This window comes from Heterodontus francisci, chromosome 3 (assembly GCF_036365525.1).
Source record: "Heterodontus francisci isolate sHetFra1 chromosome 3, sHetFra1.hap1, whole genome shotgun sequence".
NCBI classification, from domain to species: domain Eukaryota; kingdom Metazoa; phylum Chordata; class Chondrichthyes; order Heterodontiformes; family Heterodontidae; genus Heterodontus; species Heterodontus francisci.
The window spans coordinates 175,504,842-175,524,609 of NC_090373.1; the positions used below are offsets into that span (position 1 = coordinate 175,504,842).

The 19,768-nt window shown below is 45.7% G+C and overlaps 2 protein-coding genes across 5 annotated transcripts in view; one reads left to right on the top strand and one right to left on the bottom strand.

Moving 5' to 3' along the window:
- babam2 (BRISC and BRCA1 A complex member 2) overlaps positions 1-9,681 on the bottom strand; it is a 306,145-nt gene extending 296,464 nt beyond the window's left edge. For 2 of the 3 annotated variants that reach the window (XM_068027726.1, XM_068027723.1), the window contains exon 1: positions 9,554-9,681. The gene's annotated coding sequence lies outside the window, so the exon portion shown is untranslated. The remainder of the gene's footprint in view (positions 1-9,553) is intronic. The other variant, XM_068027724.1, reaches the window with a different exon arrangement.
- A 166-nt stretch (positions 9,682-9,847) lies between these two features.
- rbks (ribokinase) overlaps positions 9,848-19,768 on the top strand; it is a 190,051-nt gene continuing 180,130 nt past the window's right edge. The window contains exons 1-2 of one of the 2 annotated variants that reach the window (XM_068027740.1): positions 9,989-10,074; positions 17,809-17,962. In XM_068027740.1, the coding sequence (XP_067883841.1) occupies positions 17,814-17,962 (149 nt within the window). In that variant the 5' untranslated portion in view covers positions 9,989-10,074; positions 17,809-17,813. Of the gene's footprint in view, positions 10,075-17,808; positions 17,963-19,768 lie in introns of both variants that reach the window. The other variant, XM_068027735.1, reaches the window with a different exon arrangement.

Here is a 19,768-nt window from a genome sequence, read left to right on the forward strand (position 1 = left end):
TCCCTCTGACTGGCTTCAGAGAACATGATAGTGTTGGCCTGGATTGGCTTGTAGGCCAGCTCAGTTAAGGGCACCAGTTTTCCTTCCCGATATCACATAAGTAACGAGTTGGGTCTTTACTGACAATCCAACAGCTTCAGGGCTACTTGTACTGAATCATCATCCATTAGGCTGTGTTCATCCATTGTAGAATGCAGCCCCCCTCATGTCTTTTCCATTTTTCTCCATCCCTTACTGCTCTCGCCCATGTGGTTCCTAGGTATGTCATCTCTCCATCTTCTTCTTGGTCCCACCTTCTTTCTCTTGTTATTGGCTGCCATTCCATGGTCAACGTCTCAGGTAAGATGGAATTTGAAAGCTAAAGGGTCACTTACAAAAATCACAAGAAAAGTGGCAATACAGAGGACTGGAAGAAAGCAACAAAGAAACAGAAATAAAATATTAAGAGCTGCAGAAAGAGAATATGAAAAAAACTTGCAAGTAACAATGGTTAATATAAAAATGTTTTATAAATATATCAAGAGAAAGAGAGTGGTACGGGGACCCTTGAAAGACAGATATCGGTGATACTATAATGGATAATAAGGAAATGGCGGATTTCATACTTTATATCTGTTTTCCAGCAGAGAAAGACGATAAAATGCCACTGGTACAAAAGAACCAAAAGATATCAAGGGAAGGAACTTATTAGATTTATTACAAGTAAAATTGGTAATGGAGAAAATAATGGGACCCAAGATGGATGAATCAGGACTTAATAGTTTCCACCGTAGTATAGTAAAAGGAGCAGGTGTGAAAATCATAGATGCATTGGTTATAATTTTCCAACGCTCTCTAGATTTGGTATTTGTGCCTTCAGATGTCCATCGTTTAAGAAAAGAGTGAGGGAGAAAGCAGAAAACACAGACCTGGCAATTTACAGTCTGTTTTACGGAAGTTACTTGAATCTATCATCAGGGACAGAGTGACTGAGCATTTGAACAAGTATGAGTTGATGAAACAGTGAGCATGGATTTGCGAAGGGTAGGTCATGTCTGGCTAATGTAATTGAATTTTTTAAGGAAGTCACTGATAGGTGCACAGGGGAATGTTTATTGTTGTTGGACTTCCAGAAGACATCTGATAAAGTACTGCACAAGAGATTATTTTAAGTTGGGTTGGGAAGTTGGAGACAGACAGCAAGGATAAAGGGAATGTACTCTGATTGGCTGTGACAAGTGGTGTTCTGTAGAGATATGCACTGGGACATCAAATTTTCACCATATATAACAATGACTTGGATGAAATATAGAATTGCATATCAAATATTGCAGATGACTCTGTTGGAAGACACATTATGTTATGTGGATGGGGCCATGATGTTAGATGCATAGAAACATAGAAAACAGGAGCAGGAGTAGGCCAGTCGGCCTTTCAGACCTGCTCCGCCATTCAAAAAAGATCATGGCTGATAGTTTAATTCAGTACCCTGTTCCCGCTTTCTCCAGCTCTCCCTTGATCCCTTTGGCATTAAGAAATATGTCAATCTCCTTCTCGAATATATTTAATGACTTGGCCTCCACTGCCTTCTGCGCCAGAGAATTCCACAGGTTCACCACCCTCTGAGTAAAGAAATTTCTCCTCATCTCGGCATACCCCATATCCTGAGACTGTGACGTCTGGTTCATGACCCCCCAGCCATCGGGAACATCCTCCCTGCATCTAGCCTGTCTAGTTCTGTTAGAATTTCATAGGTTTCTCTGAGTTCCCCTCTCATCCTTCTAAACTCTCGTGAATATAGGCCTAGTCGACCCAATCTCTCCTCATACGTCAATCCTACCATCCCAGGAATCAACCTAGTAAATCTTCTTTGCACTCCCTCCGTGGCAAGAACATCCTTCCTCAGATAGACCAAAACTGCACATAATACTCCAGATGTGGTCTCACCAAGGCCCTGTATAATTGCAAGTAAGAATCCTTGCTCCTCTACTCAAATCCTCTTACAATGAAGGCCAACATACCATTCGCCTTCCTAACGGCTTGCTGCACCTGAATGCTTGCTTTCAGTGACTGGTATAAAAGGGCACGTCCCCCTTTCCCAATCTATCATCATTCAGATAATAATCTGTCTTTCTGTTTTTACAACCAAAATGGATAACCTCACATTCATCCACATTATACTGCATCTGCCATGCATTTGCCCACCAGCCCAACTTGTCCAAGTCACATTGGAGCCTCTTTGCATCCTCCTCACAGCTCACATTCCCCCCCCACCCCCACCCCAGCTTTGCGTCGTCTGCAAATTTGGAAATACAACATTTAGTTCCCTCATCCAAGTCATTAATATATATTGTGAATAGCTGGGGCCCAAGCACTGATCCCTGTCGTACCCCACTAGTCACTGCCTGCCACCCTGAAAAAGACCCGTTTATTCGTACTCTCTCTTCCCTGTCTGTCAACCAATTCTCAATCTATGCAGGTATATTACCCCCAATCCCATGTGCTTTCATTTTGGCCATGAAAGGCCTTCTGAAAATCCAAATACACCACATCCACTGGTTCTCCCTTATCTATTCTACTAATTACATCCTCAAAAAACTCCAGTAGATTTGTTAAGCATGATTTCCCTTTCATAAACCCATGCTGACTTTGTCCAATTCCGTTTATGCTTTCCAGGTGATCTGCTATCACATCCTTTATAATAGACTCTAGCATTTTCCCCACTACTGATGTAAGGCTAAGTGGTCTGTAATTCCCTGTTTATTCTCTCCCTCCTTTTTTAAATAGTGGGGTTACATTTGCCACCCTCCAATCTGTAGGAACTTCTCCAGAGTTTAAACAAACATAAACTGAGTGAAACTGGCAGATGGAGTTCAATGTAAAGAACATTTTCTTAATGGTGAGAGACTAGGAACTACAGAAGTGCAAAGAGGGTTTCCAGTTACACAAATCACTAAAAGGTACAAAAAAAATCAAAAAGGCTGATAGAATGTTTACTTTATGGGGGTTAGAATACAAAAGGGACAAAAGTTGTACAAAACCTTGGTCTGACCCCTAATGGAGTACTGAATTCCCTTTTGGGCCTTGAAAGGGGTACAGTACAAATTTATCAGAATTATATCAGGGTTTAAAGGGTTAAATTATAAGATGATGTGGCATAAACTTGGCCTGTACTCTCTCAAGTTTAGAAAGTTAGAAACATAAAAAAATTTATGGCACAGGAGGCTATTCGGTCCATCATGTCCATGCTGGCTGAAAAAGAATTTTACAACCTAATCCCACATTCCATCTCTTGGTCAGTTGTCCTGCAAGTTATGGCACTTCAAGTACATATCCAAGTGTTTTTAAAATGCCACCACCACCCTTTTAAACCCTCACCACCCTCTGGGTGAAATAAATTACTCAACTCCCCTCTAATCTTTCTACCAATTACTTCAAATATATGCCCCATGGTTATTGACCTAACTGCTAACAGAAATAGGTCATTCCTATCCATTCTGTCTCGGTCTCTCATCATTTTATACATCTCAATTTAATCACCCCTCAGCCTCCTCTGTTCCAAAGAAAACAAGCCCAGCCTATCCAAACATTACTCATAGCTAAAATTCTCCATTCCTGGCAACATCCTCATAAATCTTCTCTGTACCCTCTCAAGATCACATCCCTCTTGTAATGTAGTGACCAGTATTGTATGCAAGTCTAACTAGAGTTGTATACAGTTCTATCATAACCTCACTGCTCTTATATTCTATGCCTCAGCTAATAAAGGAAAGCATGCCATATGCCTTCTTAATCACCTCATCAACCTGTCCTGCTACCTTTAAGGCTCTTTGGACATACACTCCAAGGTCCCTCTGTTCCTCCACACTACTCAGTATCCTCCCATTTATTGTGCATTCCCTTACCTTGTTGCACCTCTTAAAATGCATTACCTCATACTACTCCGGACTGAATTTCATTTACCAGTCCATTGATCACCTTCCTGCAGTCTACATCTTTCATCCTCACTATCAACCACATGGCCAATTTTCATACCTGCAAGCTTCTTAATCATGCCTCCTACATTTAAGTTTAAATAATTGATATATATCACAAAAAAGGAACCCCAATGGAAACAGCCTTCTAAGTCACAAAAACACCCATTGACCGTTAGCTTTTTCTTCCTGCTAATGCGCCAAATTTGGATCCAATTTGCTACTTCCATTGGATCCCACGAGGTTTTAATTTTCTGAACAGTCTGCCATGTGGGACCTTGTCAAAAGATTAGTTTAGTTATACAGCACTGAAACAGGCCCTTCAGCCCACCGAGTCTGTGTTGACCATCAACCACCCATTTATACTCATCCTACACTAATTCCATATTCCTACCACATCCCCACCTGTCCCTATATTTCCCTACCACCTACCTATACTAGGGGCAATTTATAATGGCCAATTTACCTACCAACCTGCAAGTCTTTGGCATGTGGGAGGAAACCGGAGCACCCGGAGGAAACCCACGCAGACACAGGGAGAACTTGCAAACTCCACACAGGCAGTACCCAGAATTGAACCCGGGCCGCTGGAGCTGTGAGGCTGCGGTGCGAACCACTAAAATCCATATAGACTACGTCAAATGCACTACCCTCATCCACCCTCCTCAAAAAAATAATTCCAGCTGAGGTGTTTAAAATGTTAAAAAGCATCAATGGCATAGGTGCTGAAAAACTATTTCATCTAGCAGGAAATCCAAAACAAGGGAGTGTAATCTTAAAATTAGAGCCAAGGTATTCAAGAAAGCACCTTCTCACACAAATGATAGTGGAAATCTGGAATGCTCTCTCTCAAAAGGCTGTGGATGCTAAGCCAATTGAAATTCTCAAGATTGTGATGGACAAATATTTATTAGGTAAGGGTATCGAGGGATAAAGGTCAAAAGCAAATAAATGACGTCGAGGTACAAATCGGCTATGATCTAGTTGTATGGTGAAACAAACTTGAGGGGATGAATAGCCTACTCGTTGATTTAATATCCTGGTCAATATTTATTATTCAAGGAAATCCTGTGCTCTTCTCTGAATAGTGTCATTGGCTCTTTTACGTTCATCCAAGAGGACAGATGGAGTCGCATCTGAAAGACAACTTCTGGAAGAAGGGCAGCATGCACTCGATATACTAATTTATTTGCTCAAGTCTTTGGCACAGCCTTGAACAAACAACCCTATGATGCAGATGAGAGCACTAGCACTGAGTCAATTTTGAGACCAAAAAATCAGACCCTGGGAACTAGAGGACTGCTAGTTTGTCAGTTATAGAGAAGGTGCTGGAAGGCAATATATGGGTGATCACCTATATTTATGTTCACATAGAGAGACCAGCAGCTCTTTGAGAACCACAGAGTGCCTTTAGCCAATGGAGGCCTTGCCTCATTAACCTGATTGAGATTTTTGAGGAACTCACCAAATTAGCACGATGGAAGTCTGGTAGATGTTGTATACCTTGATTTCCAGTATACCAGGAAACACAAGAAAGAGCTTACAATCTTGTAAGCAAAGGGTTGTCATAAGATCATAGCAATAGGAGCAAGAGTCGGTCATTTGCCCATCGAGCCTGCTCCACCATTCAATAAGATCATGGCTGATCTGATGGTGTGGCCTTAACTCCACTTTCCGACCTGCCCTCCCACAACCTTTGACTCCCTTGCAGACCAAAAATCTGTCTAACTCAGCCTTGAATATATTCAATGACCCAGCTTCCACTGTTCTCTGGGGAAGAGAATTCCAAAGATTAACGACTCTCAAAAGAAATTCCTCCTCATCTTTGAGAGGGGGGGGGGAGAGAGAGAGGGGGGGGGGAGAGAGAGAGGGGGGGGGAAGAGAGTGGGGGGGGGGAAGAGAGAGGGGGGGGGGGGAAGAGAGAGGGGGGGGGGGGAAGAGAGAGGGGGGGGGGGAAGAGAGAGGGGGGGGGGGGAAGAGAGAGGGGGGGGGGGAAGAGAGAGGGGGGGGGGGAAGAGAGAGGGGGGGGGGGAAGAGAGAGGGGGGGGGGAAGAGAGAGGGGGGGGGGGAAGAGAGAGGGGGGGGGGAAGAGAGAGGGGGGGGGGAAGAGAGAGGGGGGGGGGAAGAGAGAGAGGGGGGGGAAGAGAGAGAGGGGGGGGAAGAGAGAGGGGGGGGGGAAGAGAGAGGGGGGGGGAAGAGAGAGGGGGGGGGGAAGAGAGAGGGGGGGGGGAAGAGAGAGGGGGGGGGAAGAGAGAGGGGGGGGGAAGAGAGAGGGGGGGGAAGAGAGAGGGGGGGGAAGAGAGATGGGGGGGGGGAAGAGAGAGGGGGGGGGGAAGAGAGAGGGGGGGGGGAAGAGAGAGGGGGGGGGGAAGAGAGAGGGGGGGGGGAAGAGAGAGGGGGGGGGGAAGAGAGAGGGGGGGGGGAAGAGAGAGGGGGGGGAAGAGAGAGGGGGGGGAAGAGAGAGGGGGGGGGAAGAGAGAGGGGGGGGAAGAGAGAGGGGGGGGGAAAGAGAGAGGGGGGGGGAAAGAGAGAGGGGGGGGGAAAGAGAGAGGGGGGGGAAGAGAGAGGGGGGGGGAAGAGAGAGGGGGGGGGAAGAGAGAGGGGGGGGGAAGAGAGAGGGGGGGGAGAAGAGAGAGGGGGGGGGAAGAGAGAGGGGGGGGGAAGAGAGAGGGGGGGGAAGAGAGAGGGGGGGGGAAGAGAGAGGGGGGGGGAAGAGAGAGGGGGGGGGAAGAGAGAGGGGGGGGGAAGAGAGAGGGGGGGGAAGAGAGAGGGGGGGGGAAGAGAGAGGGGGGGGGAAGAGAGAGGGGGGGGGAAGAGAGAGGGGGGAAGAGAGAGGGGGGGGGGAAGAGAGAGGGGGGGGGGAAGAGAGAGGGGGGGGGGAAGAGAGAGGGGGGGGGGAAGAGAGAGGGGGGGGGGAGAGAGAGAGGGGGGGGGAAGAGAGAGGGGGGGGGGAAGAGAGAAGGGGGGGGGGAAGAGAGAGGGGGGGGGGAAGAGAGAGGGGGGGGGAAGAGAGAGGGGGGGGGGAAGAGTGAGGGGGGGGGGAAGAGAGAGGGGGGGGGGAAGAGAGAGGGGGGGGGGAAGAGAGAGGGGGGGGGGAAGAGAGGGGGGGGGGGAGAGAGAGGGGGGTTGGGGGAGAGGGAGAGGGTGGGGGGGGTTGAGGGGGGGAAGAGAGAGGGGGGGGGGAAGAGTGTGGGGGGGGGGGGGGGGAAGAGAGAGGGGGGGGGAAGAGAGAGGGGGGGGGGGAAGAGAGAGAGGGGGGGGGGAAGAGAGAGGGGGGGGGGAAGAGAGAGGGGGGGGAAGAGAGAGGGGGGGGGAAGAGAGAGGGGGGGGGAAGAGAGAGGGGGGGGGGGAAGAGAGAGGGGGGGGGGGAAGAGAGAGGGGGGGGGGGAAGAGAGAGGGGGGGGGGAAGAGAGAGGGGGGGGGAAGAGAGAGGGGGAAGGGGGGAGAAGGGGGCAGTGGGAGTGAAGGGGAAGGGGGGGGGGGGAGCGGCTTCAAAATCTGCTTAGAAGCCCCACCACCTGTTTCATAAATTAACTAGATTTAGATTAGATTAGATTAGAGATACAGCACTGAAACAGGCCCTTCGGCCCACCGAGTCTGTGCCGAACATCAACCACCCATTTATACTAATCCTACACTAATCCCATATTCCTACCAAACATCCCCACCTGTCCTTATATTTCCCTACCACCTACCTATACTAGTGACAATTTATAATGGCCAATTTACCTATCAACCTGCAAGTCTTTTGGCTTGTGGGAGGAAACCGGAGCACCTGGAGAAAACCCACGCAGACACAGGGAGAACTTGCAAACTCCACACAGGCAGTACCCGGAATCGAACCCGGGTCCCTGGAGCTGTGAGGCTGCGGTGCTAACCACTGCGCCGCCCCCTGCAAATCAAGAAAAATAGTGCAATTTAAGCTGCATTTCATTTTTGAAATAGATAGTTGCACGCTTACTTGGGTTAACGCGTAAGTCTCTTCTGAATAGTAATTAAACAAAAATAATTAAAATTTTTACAGTTTATGCATCAAGTAACCCAAAGATCACAGCATTGAAATTACTCAAGGTTGCACATACCACCCCAAAACAGCTAACACTTCATGTAATTGATATGAATTCAATGAAACATACAAAATTCTTAGAACTGGACAGGATAGATGCTGAGAGGCTGTTTCCCCTGGTTGACAAGTATCGAACAAGGGGTCAGCCATTTCTCCAACAAGGAGGTCGTGGATCTTTGGAATTCAGTACCTCATGGGGCTGTGGATGCTCAGTTGTTCAGTACAGTCAAGACTGATATCAATAGATTTTTGGGCATTAAGGGGATATGGGGATAGAGCGAATCAGTGGAATTCAGGTAGACGATCAGCCATGATTGAATGTAATGGCTAAGCATTCCTGTCGGGTCATATGGCCTACTCCTACTCCTTGCAATGCAATCACTATAGTAATCAAAAGCAGACTATGAGAAGAGAAGAGAAGACAATAATCAAATTTGGGAGAAGACAATAATCAAATTTGGGAGCTCTGTCGATAGTAACTGTTTGCAGTTGATGTACCTCTGAATCATAAAGTCAGAATTATAGTTTAAAATCACTTGGGTAACCATGCTTTAGGTGCATGTGTAATTTTCTCATCGAATACACATTGTTACCTTTATAGCTAACAGTATTTTACTTTGCTATTGGAGATGCTTATAAAGGAGTTTGTTGTATTTTCAGTATTTAGAATAGCAAAGGACACACTATATGAAATAGAACTTCACAATCTTTATTTAACAAATGCTGAAAATAAGCAATAGGTCATTGAACAAAAATGAAAAGACGAGTTAACATTTTGGGAGTTGATGTTTTGTCACCAATGGACTGAAAAGTTTATACCCACAACATTCACGCCAACTTTTTTCTTTTCAGACACTGACAGACCTACCAGCGTGGACCTGCAGGAATATCTAATTATTTCTGCCAAGGGAATTACAGGAATGGGGAATTGCACGCAGATCGATTAAAAATGTTGCAACAATGCACCAAACCTCCCTACATATTTATCAAATGCCCCTGCTTAGGAGTGATTCAAAAACATTTTTTTTTAAATTCAAGAAAGAAATCTGTGACCTGCAGGTCACTCTGAAACCCAAATACAGCCTCCATATGTTTAGCAGATCTTTGCCATCTGCGTCAATCCTACTGATGACAAAATGTCACGGCTAACGTTTCCAGGATGTTTGCAGCACTGGTTGCAAATGCAGCGTGTTCGTCCTTTAGGGCAGGAAATGACACAAAAGGTTTGTAAACAGAGTTTGCATAAACCTGCTCCTCCGCTTCATGCAATGCAAATACAAACTCGTTGCATTAAGCTTTGCTTTTTTTTAAAAAATCTGAAAAGAGTAATTGCATGGATTTTCATTAACTATTAATAACAATCTATATATATATACACACACAAACACTTTACAAAAAATGTGAGCAACTCGGCCTCAAAAGCCTCCTTAAACCCAGACGAACAATAATGGATGGCGAAGAGATTGACAGATATATATATATATGTGTGTGTGTGTGTGTTTTTACATAAACAGACAGAGTTGGGTTCAGGTACCTGCCTGGGACCTACCCGCCAGTCCCATTAACACAAAGCGTCCAGTGACCAGAGTCGCCGGCCGCTCGCGTTCTTCAAACACTAACGGTTCCAACTGTCGGCGGTCCGACCCGGCAACGCAACACTGTTGCAGGCCAAACAACTGCCTGATTAATATATTCATATATATTTTTAAATATATATTTAGATACACACACTTATCGGGCAGAACAACATATATTATTAAAATTATCATTTTACCTCGATAAAGCTTTCCTTTCCGCTTTTTTAAAACCACTGTTTTTTTTTTCGAATAATGCAGCCTGCTACATGACGGGTCTTCCCGCAGCATTAGTCGCATACTGTGGAGTTTGTGACCCAGGAGTTATTGTAACTGTTTGGTGTTGCTGTGTATTTCAATATTTGGCTGTTGCTATTCTTTTTAAACATTTCCTAAATATGTCATTCCGAGCAAATCTTCCCTCTGATGCTGTGGTTTATGATGTAGTGGTTGTAGGATCCTGTATGACTGACTTGGTCAGGTTAGTGATATATATTGTATATCCCTGTATATTTTTGTGGAGATTGATACTCATTGCCTAAACCGTAAGAGGTGCTGGTATTAAATTTTATTGTTTTTAATTTGAAATTTTCAAATGCTTCTATTTTGTCAAACAGAAAAAAAACTGCTTTTCACACTGATATGAGTAGTCTATATCCTCAACACAGCATTTATAGAAGATTATGGCCTAATTGTGTTTTTTTTTTGCAGTGATTTAACATGTTTTGGACAGGTGCAGTGGGGCTAACCCACCACCTAAAGGGTGTTTTTAAATAAACAAAAAAGTTTTAAAACTTTTTCTCCAAAACACACTCATCGTCACAATTCTTTTTGTTGACATTAAATTGAAAACTAAAACAAACATTTTTTAAACATTTTCTTTACATAAAGTCTAAAGATTTATTGCAGTAAATTTTTTTAAAAGTACGACAGTTTTCTGTTGACTGTCGGTGATATACAGTCAGACTGAATTGATATCAAACCAATACTATAATATTTACACAGTAAAATGCTATACATTTGGAGTCTGGTGGTAATGTGTGTTCTCACTGACAACCAATCTCTCTTTCTGCAGGGATGTGCTGGGCTTTGGGGGAGGGAATCTGTTGTGCATGTTCCTCCAGGCTACGTGATGTTTTTCTATACAAGGCAGTCATTATACATCACACTCTCCAACTGCCAACTCCTGCTGTTCTTGGAGACTGATGCCATGTAGGGACTGTGTACTTAATAACATACATCTTCAGCCCACATAACTGCTATTCGAGATCTGATGACAGTAGATAAATTCACAGTGGCGCAGTGGTTAGCACTGCGGCCTCACAGCTCCAGCGACCCGGGTTCAATTCTGGGTACTGCCTGTGTGGAGTTTGCAAGTTCTCCCTGTGTCTGCGTGGGTTTTCTCCGGGTGCTCCGGTTTCCTCCCACGAGCCAAAAGACTTGCAGGTTGGTAGGTAAATTGGCCATTATAAATTGCCCCTAGTAAGGCGCTGCTTCACAAACCACTGACCACCTCCAGGCGCTCATCCATTGTCTCTCGAGATAAGGAGGCCAGAGAAGTAATGGGTAGGTGGTAGGGAAATATAGGGACAGGTGGGGATGTGGTAGGAATATGGGATTAGTGTAGGATTAGTATTGGTGGTTGATGGTCGGCACAGACTCGGTGGGCCAAAGGGCCTGTTTCAGTGCTGTATCTCTAAACTAAAACTAAAAATAAACTAAATAGTTAAGAGAGTATTCAATATGATTGCTCAGGTGTAATATGTTATTTTGATGAATGTACCCAAATTTCCAAATGAGTAGATATAGTGAAATTTCAATAAGGGTTTTTTTTTATTCGTTCATAGGATGTGGACGTCGCTGGCTAGGCCAGCATTTATTGCCCATTTGTAATTGCCCACTGAAGGCAGTTAAGAATTTAAGACACAGAAAGAGGTCACTTGGCCCATCGTGTCAGTGCAGGCCAAAAAACAATCCACCTATTCTCATCCTACCCTCCAGCATTTGGTCCATACCCCTGCAGCTTACGGCACTTGAGGTGCATATCCAGACTCCTTTTGAATACCTTCTCTGTTCCAAGGAGAACAACCCCAGCCTATCCAATCTTCCCTCATAGCTGCATTTTTCCAGTCCTGCCAACATCCTCATAGACCTCCTCTGTACCCTCTCTAGTGCAATTACATCCTTTCTGTAATGAGAAGGCCACAACTGCACACAGTACTCAAGTTGTGGCCTAACCAATGAGTTCTACAGTTCCAGCATAGCCTCCCTGCTCTTATATTGTATACCTCGGCTAATAAATGGAAGGATTCCATATGCCTTCTTAACCACCCTATCGACCTGACCATACGGCCAATTTTTGTGTCATCTGCAAACTTCTTGATCATGCCCCCTACATTTACGTCCAAATCGTTAGTATACGCCACAAAAAGCAGGGGACCCAGTACTGAGCCCTGCGGAATAGAGCATAGCTACCCGACCTGAACCCAGCGGAACCAGATGACGTGTCAGGTCGGGTCGCGCTTCCGGGTCCGGCGTTCGGGCTCGGGTCGGGTCTGCTCAAGCCAGGTTGGACACACTCGATCACCACTTCCAGTAAGTGGCTCCAATGTTAATGTACTACTTTGACTTGCAAGGTTGTTAGGTTACAGTTTTTTTAAGCTTGTGCAGATAAGCAACAAAGTGAAAAATGGAAGATAGGTTAACTGATGGTCGGGTCAGGCGTGGGGAAAACCGAAAGGACTGTGGCGGGGTCGGGCTTGGGGTTGGATGTGGTTCTGTCCGGCTTGGGTCGGGTTTAATTTGCAGACCCGAACCAGCCTTTGCTGTGGAACGCCACTGGAAATAGCCCTCCAGTAGCAAAAACACCTGCCAACAATTACCCTTTGTTTCCTGCCACTGAGCCAATTTTGTATCCACCTTGCTGCATTTCCCTGGATCCCATGGGATTTTATTTTTTTAACCAGCCTGCCATGTGGGACCCTGTCAAAAGCCTTGCTAAAACTCCATGTAGACCATATCAACTGCACTACCCTCATCTATCTTCCCTGTTACTACTTCAAAAAATTCTATCAAGTTGGTCAAACAAGATATTTCCTGAACAAATCCATGCTGACTATCCTTGATTAACCTTTCTAAGTGACAGTTTATCCTGTCTCTCAGAATAGATTCCAATAATTTGCCCACTACTGAGGTTAGACTCACTAGCCTGTAATTATTCGGTCTCTCCTTCACTCCCTTTTTAAACAGACGTACAACGTTAGCAATTCTCCAATCCTCCAGTACCACACCTGTATCCAGTGAAGACTGGAAAATGATGGTCAGCCCTCTGCTATTTCCTCTCTTTCTTCTTTTAACAGCCTAGGATACATTTCATTTGGCCCTGGTGACTTTCAAGGATGTTAATCCCATTAATACTTCCTCTCTCCCTATGTTTATCACATCCAATACTTCACACTCTTCCTCCTTAACTACAATATCTGCATCGCCCCCCTCTTTTGTGAAGACAGAAGCAAAGTATTCATTAAGAACCATACCAATATCTTGCGCTCCTACACATAGGTTAGGGTTTTTATGCACCCCACTCTCTCCTTAGTTATTAGCTTACGCTTAATGTGTTGATAAAACAACTTTGGGTTCACCTTGATTTTGCTTGCCAATATTCTTTCATACCCTTTCTTGGCTTTCCTAATTTCCTTTTTCACTCCTCCACTTTCTATACTCCTCTCGACTTTCTGTAGTATTGAGTTCTCGGTGACGGACATAAGCTTTCCTTTTCTGCTTATCTTACCCTGTAGGCTCCTTGACATCCATGGGGCTCTAGATTTGGCTGCCTCACCCTTTTTCTTTGTGGGAACATGTTTACCCTGAACCCCTTGAATCTCGCCTTTGAATGCCTCCCACTGTTCTGACACTGATTTACCTTCAAGTAGCTGTTTCCAGCCACTTTCGCTGAATCACTCCTCAGTTTAGTAAAATTGACCTTGCTGCAATTGAGAACTCTAACTCCTGTTCTCTGTCCTTTTCCATAATTATGTTAAAACTGACTGAATTATGATCACTACCACCAAAATGCTCTCCCACTCCTTCCACCTGCCCATCTTCAATTCCTAAAACTAAGTCTAAAACTGCATCCTCTCTCGTTGGGCAAAAAGGTTCTCCTGAATGCACCTCAAGAATTCTGCTCCCTCAATTCCTTTCACAATAAAATGATCCCAGTTAATATTGGGGTAATTAAAATCCCCTACTATTACTGTTCATGCTTCTCAGAGATTTGCCTACATAGCTGCTCTATCTCCCTCTGACTGGAGGTCTATAGTACACTCCCAGCAGTGTGATTGCCCCTTTTTTGTTCTTTAGCTCAATCCATATGACCTCGTTTGATGTACCTTCCAACATATCATCCCTCCTCACAACTGTAATAGTTTCCTTGACCAAAATTGCCACTCCCCCTCCTTTCTTATCCCCCTCCCTATCGCGTCTGAAATCCCTGTAACCAAGAACGTTGAGCTGCCATTCCTGTCTCTCCTTAAACCATGTTTCTGTAATAGAGTCATAGAGTCGTACAGCATAGAAACAGGCCCTTCGGCCCACCGCGTCCATGCCGACCATAATGCCTATCTATACTAATCCCACCTGCCTGCATTAATTCCATATCCCTCTATGCTTTGCTCATTCAAGTACCTGTCCAGATGCCTCTTAAATGTTGCTACTGTTCCTGCCTCCACCACTTCCTCAGGCAGCTCATTCCAGATACCCACTATTCTTTGTGTGAAAAATTTACCCCTTTGATCCCCTTTAAACCTCCTCCCTCTCACCTTAAATCTATGCTCTCTAGTTTTAGTCACCCCTACCATGGAAACAGACTCTGGCTATCTACCCTAACTATGTCTCTCATAATATTATATACCTCGATCATGTCCCCTCTCAGCCTCCTTCGCTCCTGGGAAAACAGACCCAGCCTATCCAATCTCTCTTTATAACTCAAGCCCTCCAAACCAGGCAACATCCTTGTGAATCTTTTCTGCACCCTCTCTAGCTTAATCACATCTTTCCTGTAGTGCAGCGATCAGAACTGCACACAGTACTCCAAATGCAGCCTAACCGACGTTATGTACAACTGTAACATGACGTCCCAACTCTTGTACTCAATGCCTCGGCTGATGAAGGCAAGCATGCCATACGCCTTCTTCACCACCCTGTCTACCTCACCACCCTGTCTACCTGTGTTGCCACTTTAGGGAACTATGTACTTGCACCCCAAGGTCTCTCTGCTTAACAACACTTCCCAGGGCCCTGCCATTCACTGTATATGTCCTGCCCTGGTTTAACTTCCCAAAATGCATCACTTTGCACGTGTCTGCGTTAAATCCCATTTGCCAATCCCTTGTCCACTTTCCCAATTTCTCTATATCCTGTTGTAACCTTAGACAGCCTTCTTCACTGTCCATTATACCACCAATTTTGGTGTCATCTGCAGACTTACTAATCATGCTCCCTACATTCACATCCAAGTCATTAATATATATGACAAACAACAGAGGGCCCAGCACCGATCCCTGCGGCACACCACTGATCACTGGCCTCCAATCTGAAAAACAACCCTCCACTACTACCAAGCCAATCTTGTATCCAATTTGCTAGCTCACCCTGGATTCCATGTGTTCGAACCTTCTGGACCAGCCTACCATGCGGGACCTTGTAAAGGCCTTGCTAAGTCCATGTAGACAACGTCCATCTTCCTGCCCTTGTCAATCCTCTTGGTCACCTCTTCGAAAAACTCAATCAAATTCTTGAGACATGATTTCCCATGCACAAAGCCATGCTGACTATCCCTAATCAGACCATGCCTTTCCAAATGCATAAAATCCTGTCTCTCAGAATCCCTTCCAATAACTTTCCCAAGACTGATGTAAGGCTCGCCGGCCTGTAGTTCCCTGGCTTATCGCTGCTGCCCTTCTTAAATAAAGGCACAACATTAGCTATCCTCCAGTCTTCCGGAACCTCACCCGAGGCTGACGATGATACAAAAATCTCTGCCAGGCACCCAGCAATCTCCTCCCTTGCTTCCCATAGCATCCTAGGATACACCTGGTCAGGCCCTGGGAATTTATCCACCTTAATGTGCTTCAAAACCTCCAACACCTCCTGCTTTGTAATGTTGATATGCTTCAGGATATCGCTGTTCCCTCCCTTGAACTCACTAGCTTCCATGACCACCTCCACGGTAAATACAGACGAGAAGTATTCATTTAAGACCTCGCCCATTTCCCGTGGCTCCGCACATAGATTACCACACTGATCCTGAAGGGGACCTACTCTCTCCCTAGCTATACTTATAGAATCCTTTAGCATTCTCCTTTATCTTATCTGCCAGGGAAATCTCATGGCCCCTTTTCGTCCTCCTAATTTCCTTCTTAAGTGTACTCCGATATCCTCTGTACTCATCGAGAGACTTGCTTGATGTCAGCTGTCTATACCTGACATATGCCACCTTCTTTGGCCTGACCAGACCCTCAATATCCCTCGTCAACCAACGTTCCCTAAACTTGCCAGCCTTGCCCTTCCATCTAGCAGGATCATGCTGGCCCTGAACTCTTCCTATCTCACTTTTAAAAGCCTCCCATTTGCCAGACATCCCTTTACCTGTAAACAGCCTCTCCCATTCAACTTTTGAGGGCTATGACATCATACTGCCACATGTCTAACTGTGCCCTCAGCTCATCTGCTTTATTTGCTATATTCCTTGCTTTGAAATAGATATCCTTAAGCACTGCCAAACACTTTCTTTTCTAAACCTTGTTTCCTCTGTCTTTCGGACTCTTCCATTAATTTTCCGCCATCCATTTTAATCTCTGATTTTGTCCCAGCTGAGTCTACCCTCAGGTCCCCATCAGCCTGCCAAACTAGTTTAAACCCTCCCCAACAGCACTAGCAAAAACGACCCGCAAGGAACTCAGTCCCAGCTCTGTTCAGGTGCAACCTGTCCGGCCTGTACAGGTCCCATCTCCCCTAGAGCCAGTCCCAATGTCCCAGGCATCTGAAGCCCTCCCTCCTGCACCATCATTCCAGCCAGGCATTCATCTGTTTTATCCTTCTGTTTCTATGCTCACTTGCACGTGGCACTGGGAGTAATCCAGAGATTACTACTTTTGAGGTCCTGCTTGCTAATTTCTTACCTAGCTCCCTAAAATTTGACTGCAAGACCACATCCCTCTTTCTACCTATGTCGTTGGTTCCCAAATGGACCACGACTGCTGGCTGTTCACTCTCCCCCTTCAGGATGCTCTGCAACTGCACAGTGAAATGCTTGACCCTGGCATCAGGGAGGCAGCACACCATCCTCGATTCACGTCTGCGGCCACAGAAACACCTGTCTGTTCCCCTGACTATTGAATCACTATGGCTCTTCCAGTCTTCCCTGTACCCCTTGTGCAGTTGAGTCACCCATGTTGCCACGGACTTGGCTCTGGCTGCATTCCCCAGGTGAAGCATCACTTTCCTCAGTATTCAGAACTGAATACCTGTTGGAGAGTGAGGTACGCTCAGGGGTCTCCTGCACTACCTGCATGATTCTTTTTGACTGTCTGGTGATCACCCATTCCCTCGCTCCCGCATACTCTTGAGTGACCACATCTATAAATGTGCTATCCACATAGCTCTCATCTTCATGAATTCAGTGTTGTCAGCTGCCACTCAAGTTCCAAAACCCGGAGCTCAAGCTGCTTCAATTGACGACACTTCCTGCACAAATGATTCTCCAGGATACAGGAAGCATCTTGGAGCTCCCACATAGCACAGGAGGTTGAAGCAATCCTGCCATTTCTTTATTTATGAGTTGACCCTTTGCTACTGCTAAAAACCTTACCAATTCCACAACAGCTTAGAATTATTAATAAAACCTTACTAGTACTTATAACTCCTAGTAAAAATCAATACAGTTCACTCGTTAAAATAAACCTTACTCATCTTCCCTTTACCTTCCTCCTACTTGCAGATGTCCTCGCCTGAGTCGGGTGCACCTTAATCCTTGGGCCACTATACAGTTGGCAGATACAAGTTGACTTGTTTGCTTTATCTCCATATCTGAGATAATGAGCAACATCTTTGACCCTGCGGTGGCAGCAATGGGATGATTTTGGGTTTAGCTGGTATGTGATGGTATTCGTATGGCTATTGATGGATCTTCTTCACACATTTCATCTCCTGTTTGTAGCTGCCATGTTGTGGGTGCATGAGGAGGTAGTGCCACATAGCCAATTTGGAGAGGAATACCCTGGCTGTCTAAGTGACATCCTAGCACGATTAAGAGGGGTGGTCAACAATTTGAGTCTGCTGAGGTACATTCTATGTGCAATACCTTTATTTTGGTGAGTAAGTTTAAACTTTTCCAAGGTCTGGTGCGATCACAGAGCTCAAGATAAAACTGTTTTCCACTGCAGATTCAGATGCCTTGACTCCAGCTCTGGCCTAGAGTCTCTTTATTGATACTTCAGTGCAGTTCTGAGGGAGTGTTTCACCATTGGAGGTGTCCTCTTCTGGATGATCCATTAAAACGACGCCCCGTTTGTTCTTTTGTGTTGACCCAAAAGATCCCATGACACTATCAAAGAAGATGGAGGGAATAATTCCGGTGTCCTAGCTAACATCATTAAAAGCAGATTGTCTGGTCATTAATCTCATGGCTCTTTGTGGGTGCTTGTTGTGCGCAAATTGGCTGCTGTGTTTCCCTACATTACAACAGTGACTATACTTCAGATGAGATGGCTTGGCCATGTGAGCCGCATGGAAGATGGCAGGATCCCCAAAGACACATTGGACAGTGAGCTCGCCACTGGTATCAGACCCACTGGCTGTCCATGTCTCCGCTTCAAAGACGTCTGCAAACGCGACATGAAGTCCTGTGACATTGATAACAAGTTGTGGGAGTCAGTTGCCAGCGTTCGCCAGAGCTGGCGGGCAGTCATTAAGGCGGGGCGAAAGTGTGGCGAGTCGAAGAGACTTAGCAGTTGGCAGGAAAAAAGACAAAAGCGCAAGGGGAGAGCCAACTGTGTAACAGCCCCGACAATCTAATTTTTCTGCAGCACCTGTGGAAGAGCCTGTCACGCTAGAATTGGCCTTTATAGCCACTCCAGGCGCTGCTCCACAAACCACTGACCACCTCCAGGCGCTTACCCATTGTCTCCCGAGACAAGGAGGCCAAAGAAGAAGAAGAATTGAAATAACTGGACTGAGGTGAAGAAAATTACTAAAATCAGTGAGGATGTCCCTTACACAAGACCTGCCGGAGGCAGCGAAGATGGAATGAATTGAGACGTCGCTCTTGGCTGATATACGTTGTCCAGGCCTCGCTGTCTTAGAGCAAGGTACTGAGGACACAGGCTTGAAACACTCTGACTTTTGTGCTCCGTGTCAGTGTGCTATTTTCCCACACTCTCTTGGCCAGTCTGGATATAGCAGCAGATGCCTTTCCCATGCGCTTGTTGATTTCTGCATCGAGAGACAGGTTACTGGTGATAGTTGAGCCTAGGTCGGTGAACTCTTGAACCACTTCCAGAGCGTGGTCGCCGATGTTGATGGATGGAGCATTTCTGACGTCCTGTCCCATGATCGTTTTCTTGAGGCTGATGATTAGGCAAATTCATTGCAGGCAGCCGCAATCCTATCGATGAGTCTCTGCAGACATTCTTCAGTGTGGGATGTTAAAGCAGCATCGTCAGCAAAGAGGAGTTCCCTGATGAGGACCTTCTGTACTTTGGTCTTCGCTATAAGACGGGCAAGGTTGAACAACCTGCCATCTGATCTTGTGTGGAGGAAAATTCCTTCTTCTGAAGACTTGAACACATGTGAGAGCAGCAGGGAGAAGAAGATCCCAAACAGTTTAGGTGCGCAAATTAAGACTGCTGTTATCACACGGTCTCGGAAACCCACTGTCAGCCTCTTTGTTCTCTCCAAGTACTTTCCTGTTTCAAACCTGCCCTTCCTTTCCAATCTACTGCAATGAATAGTTGGCTTGCTTCTAGCTCTCCTAGTTTGAGAAGTCCAATCTGATTTCCTGCCATTTCAGTAAGTCAAAGCCACAAATTCTCCACACCACTTGTACTCTGACCTGGGTATCTTTCACTGTTCCGATGAAGCTGAATGTACTCTCGAGGAACAGTACTTCATCTTGCGGT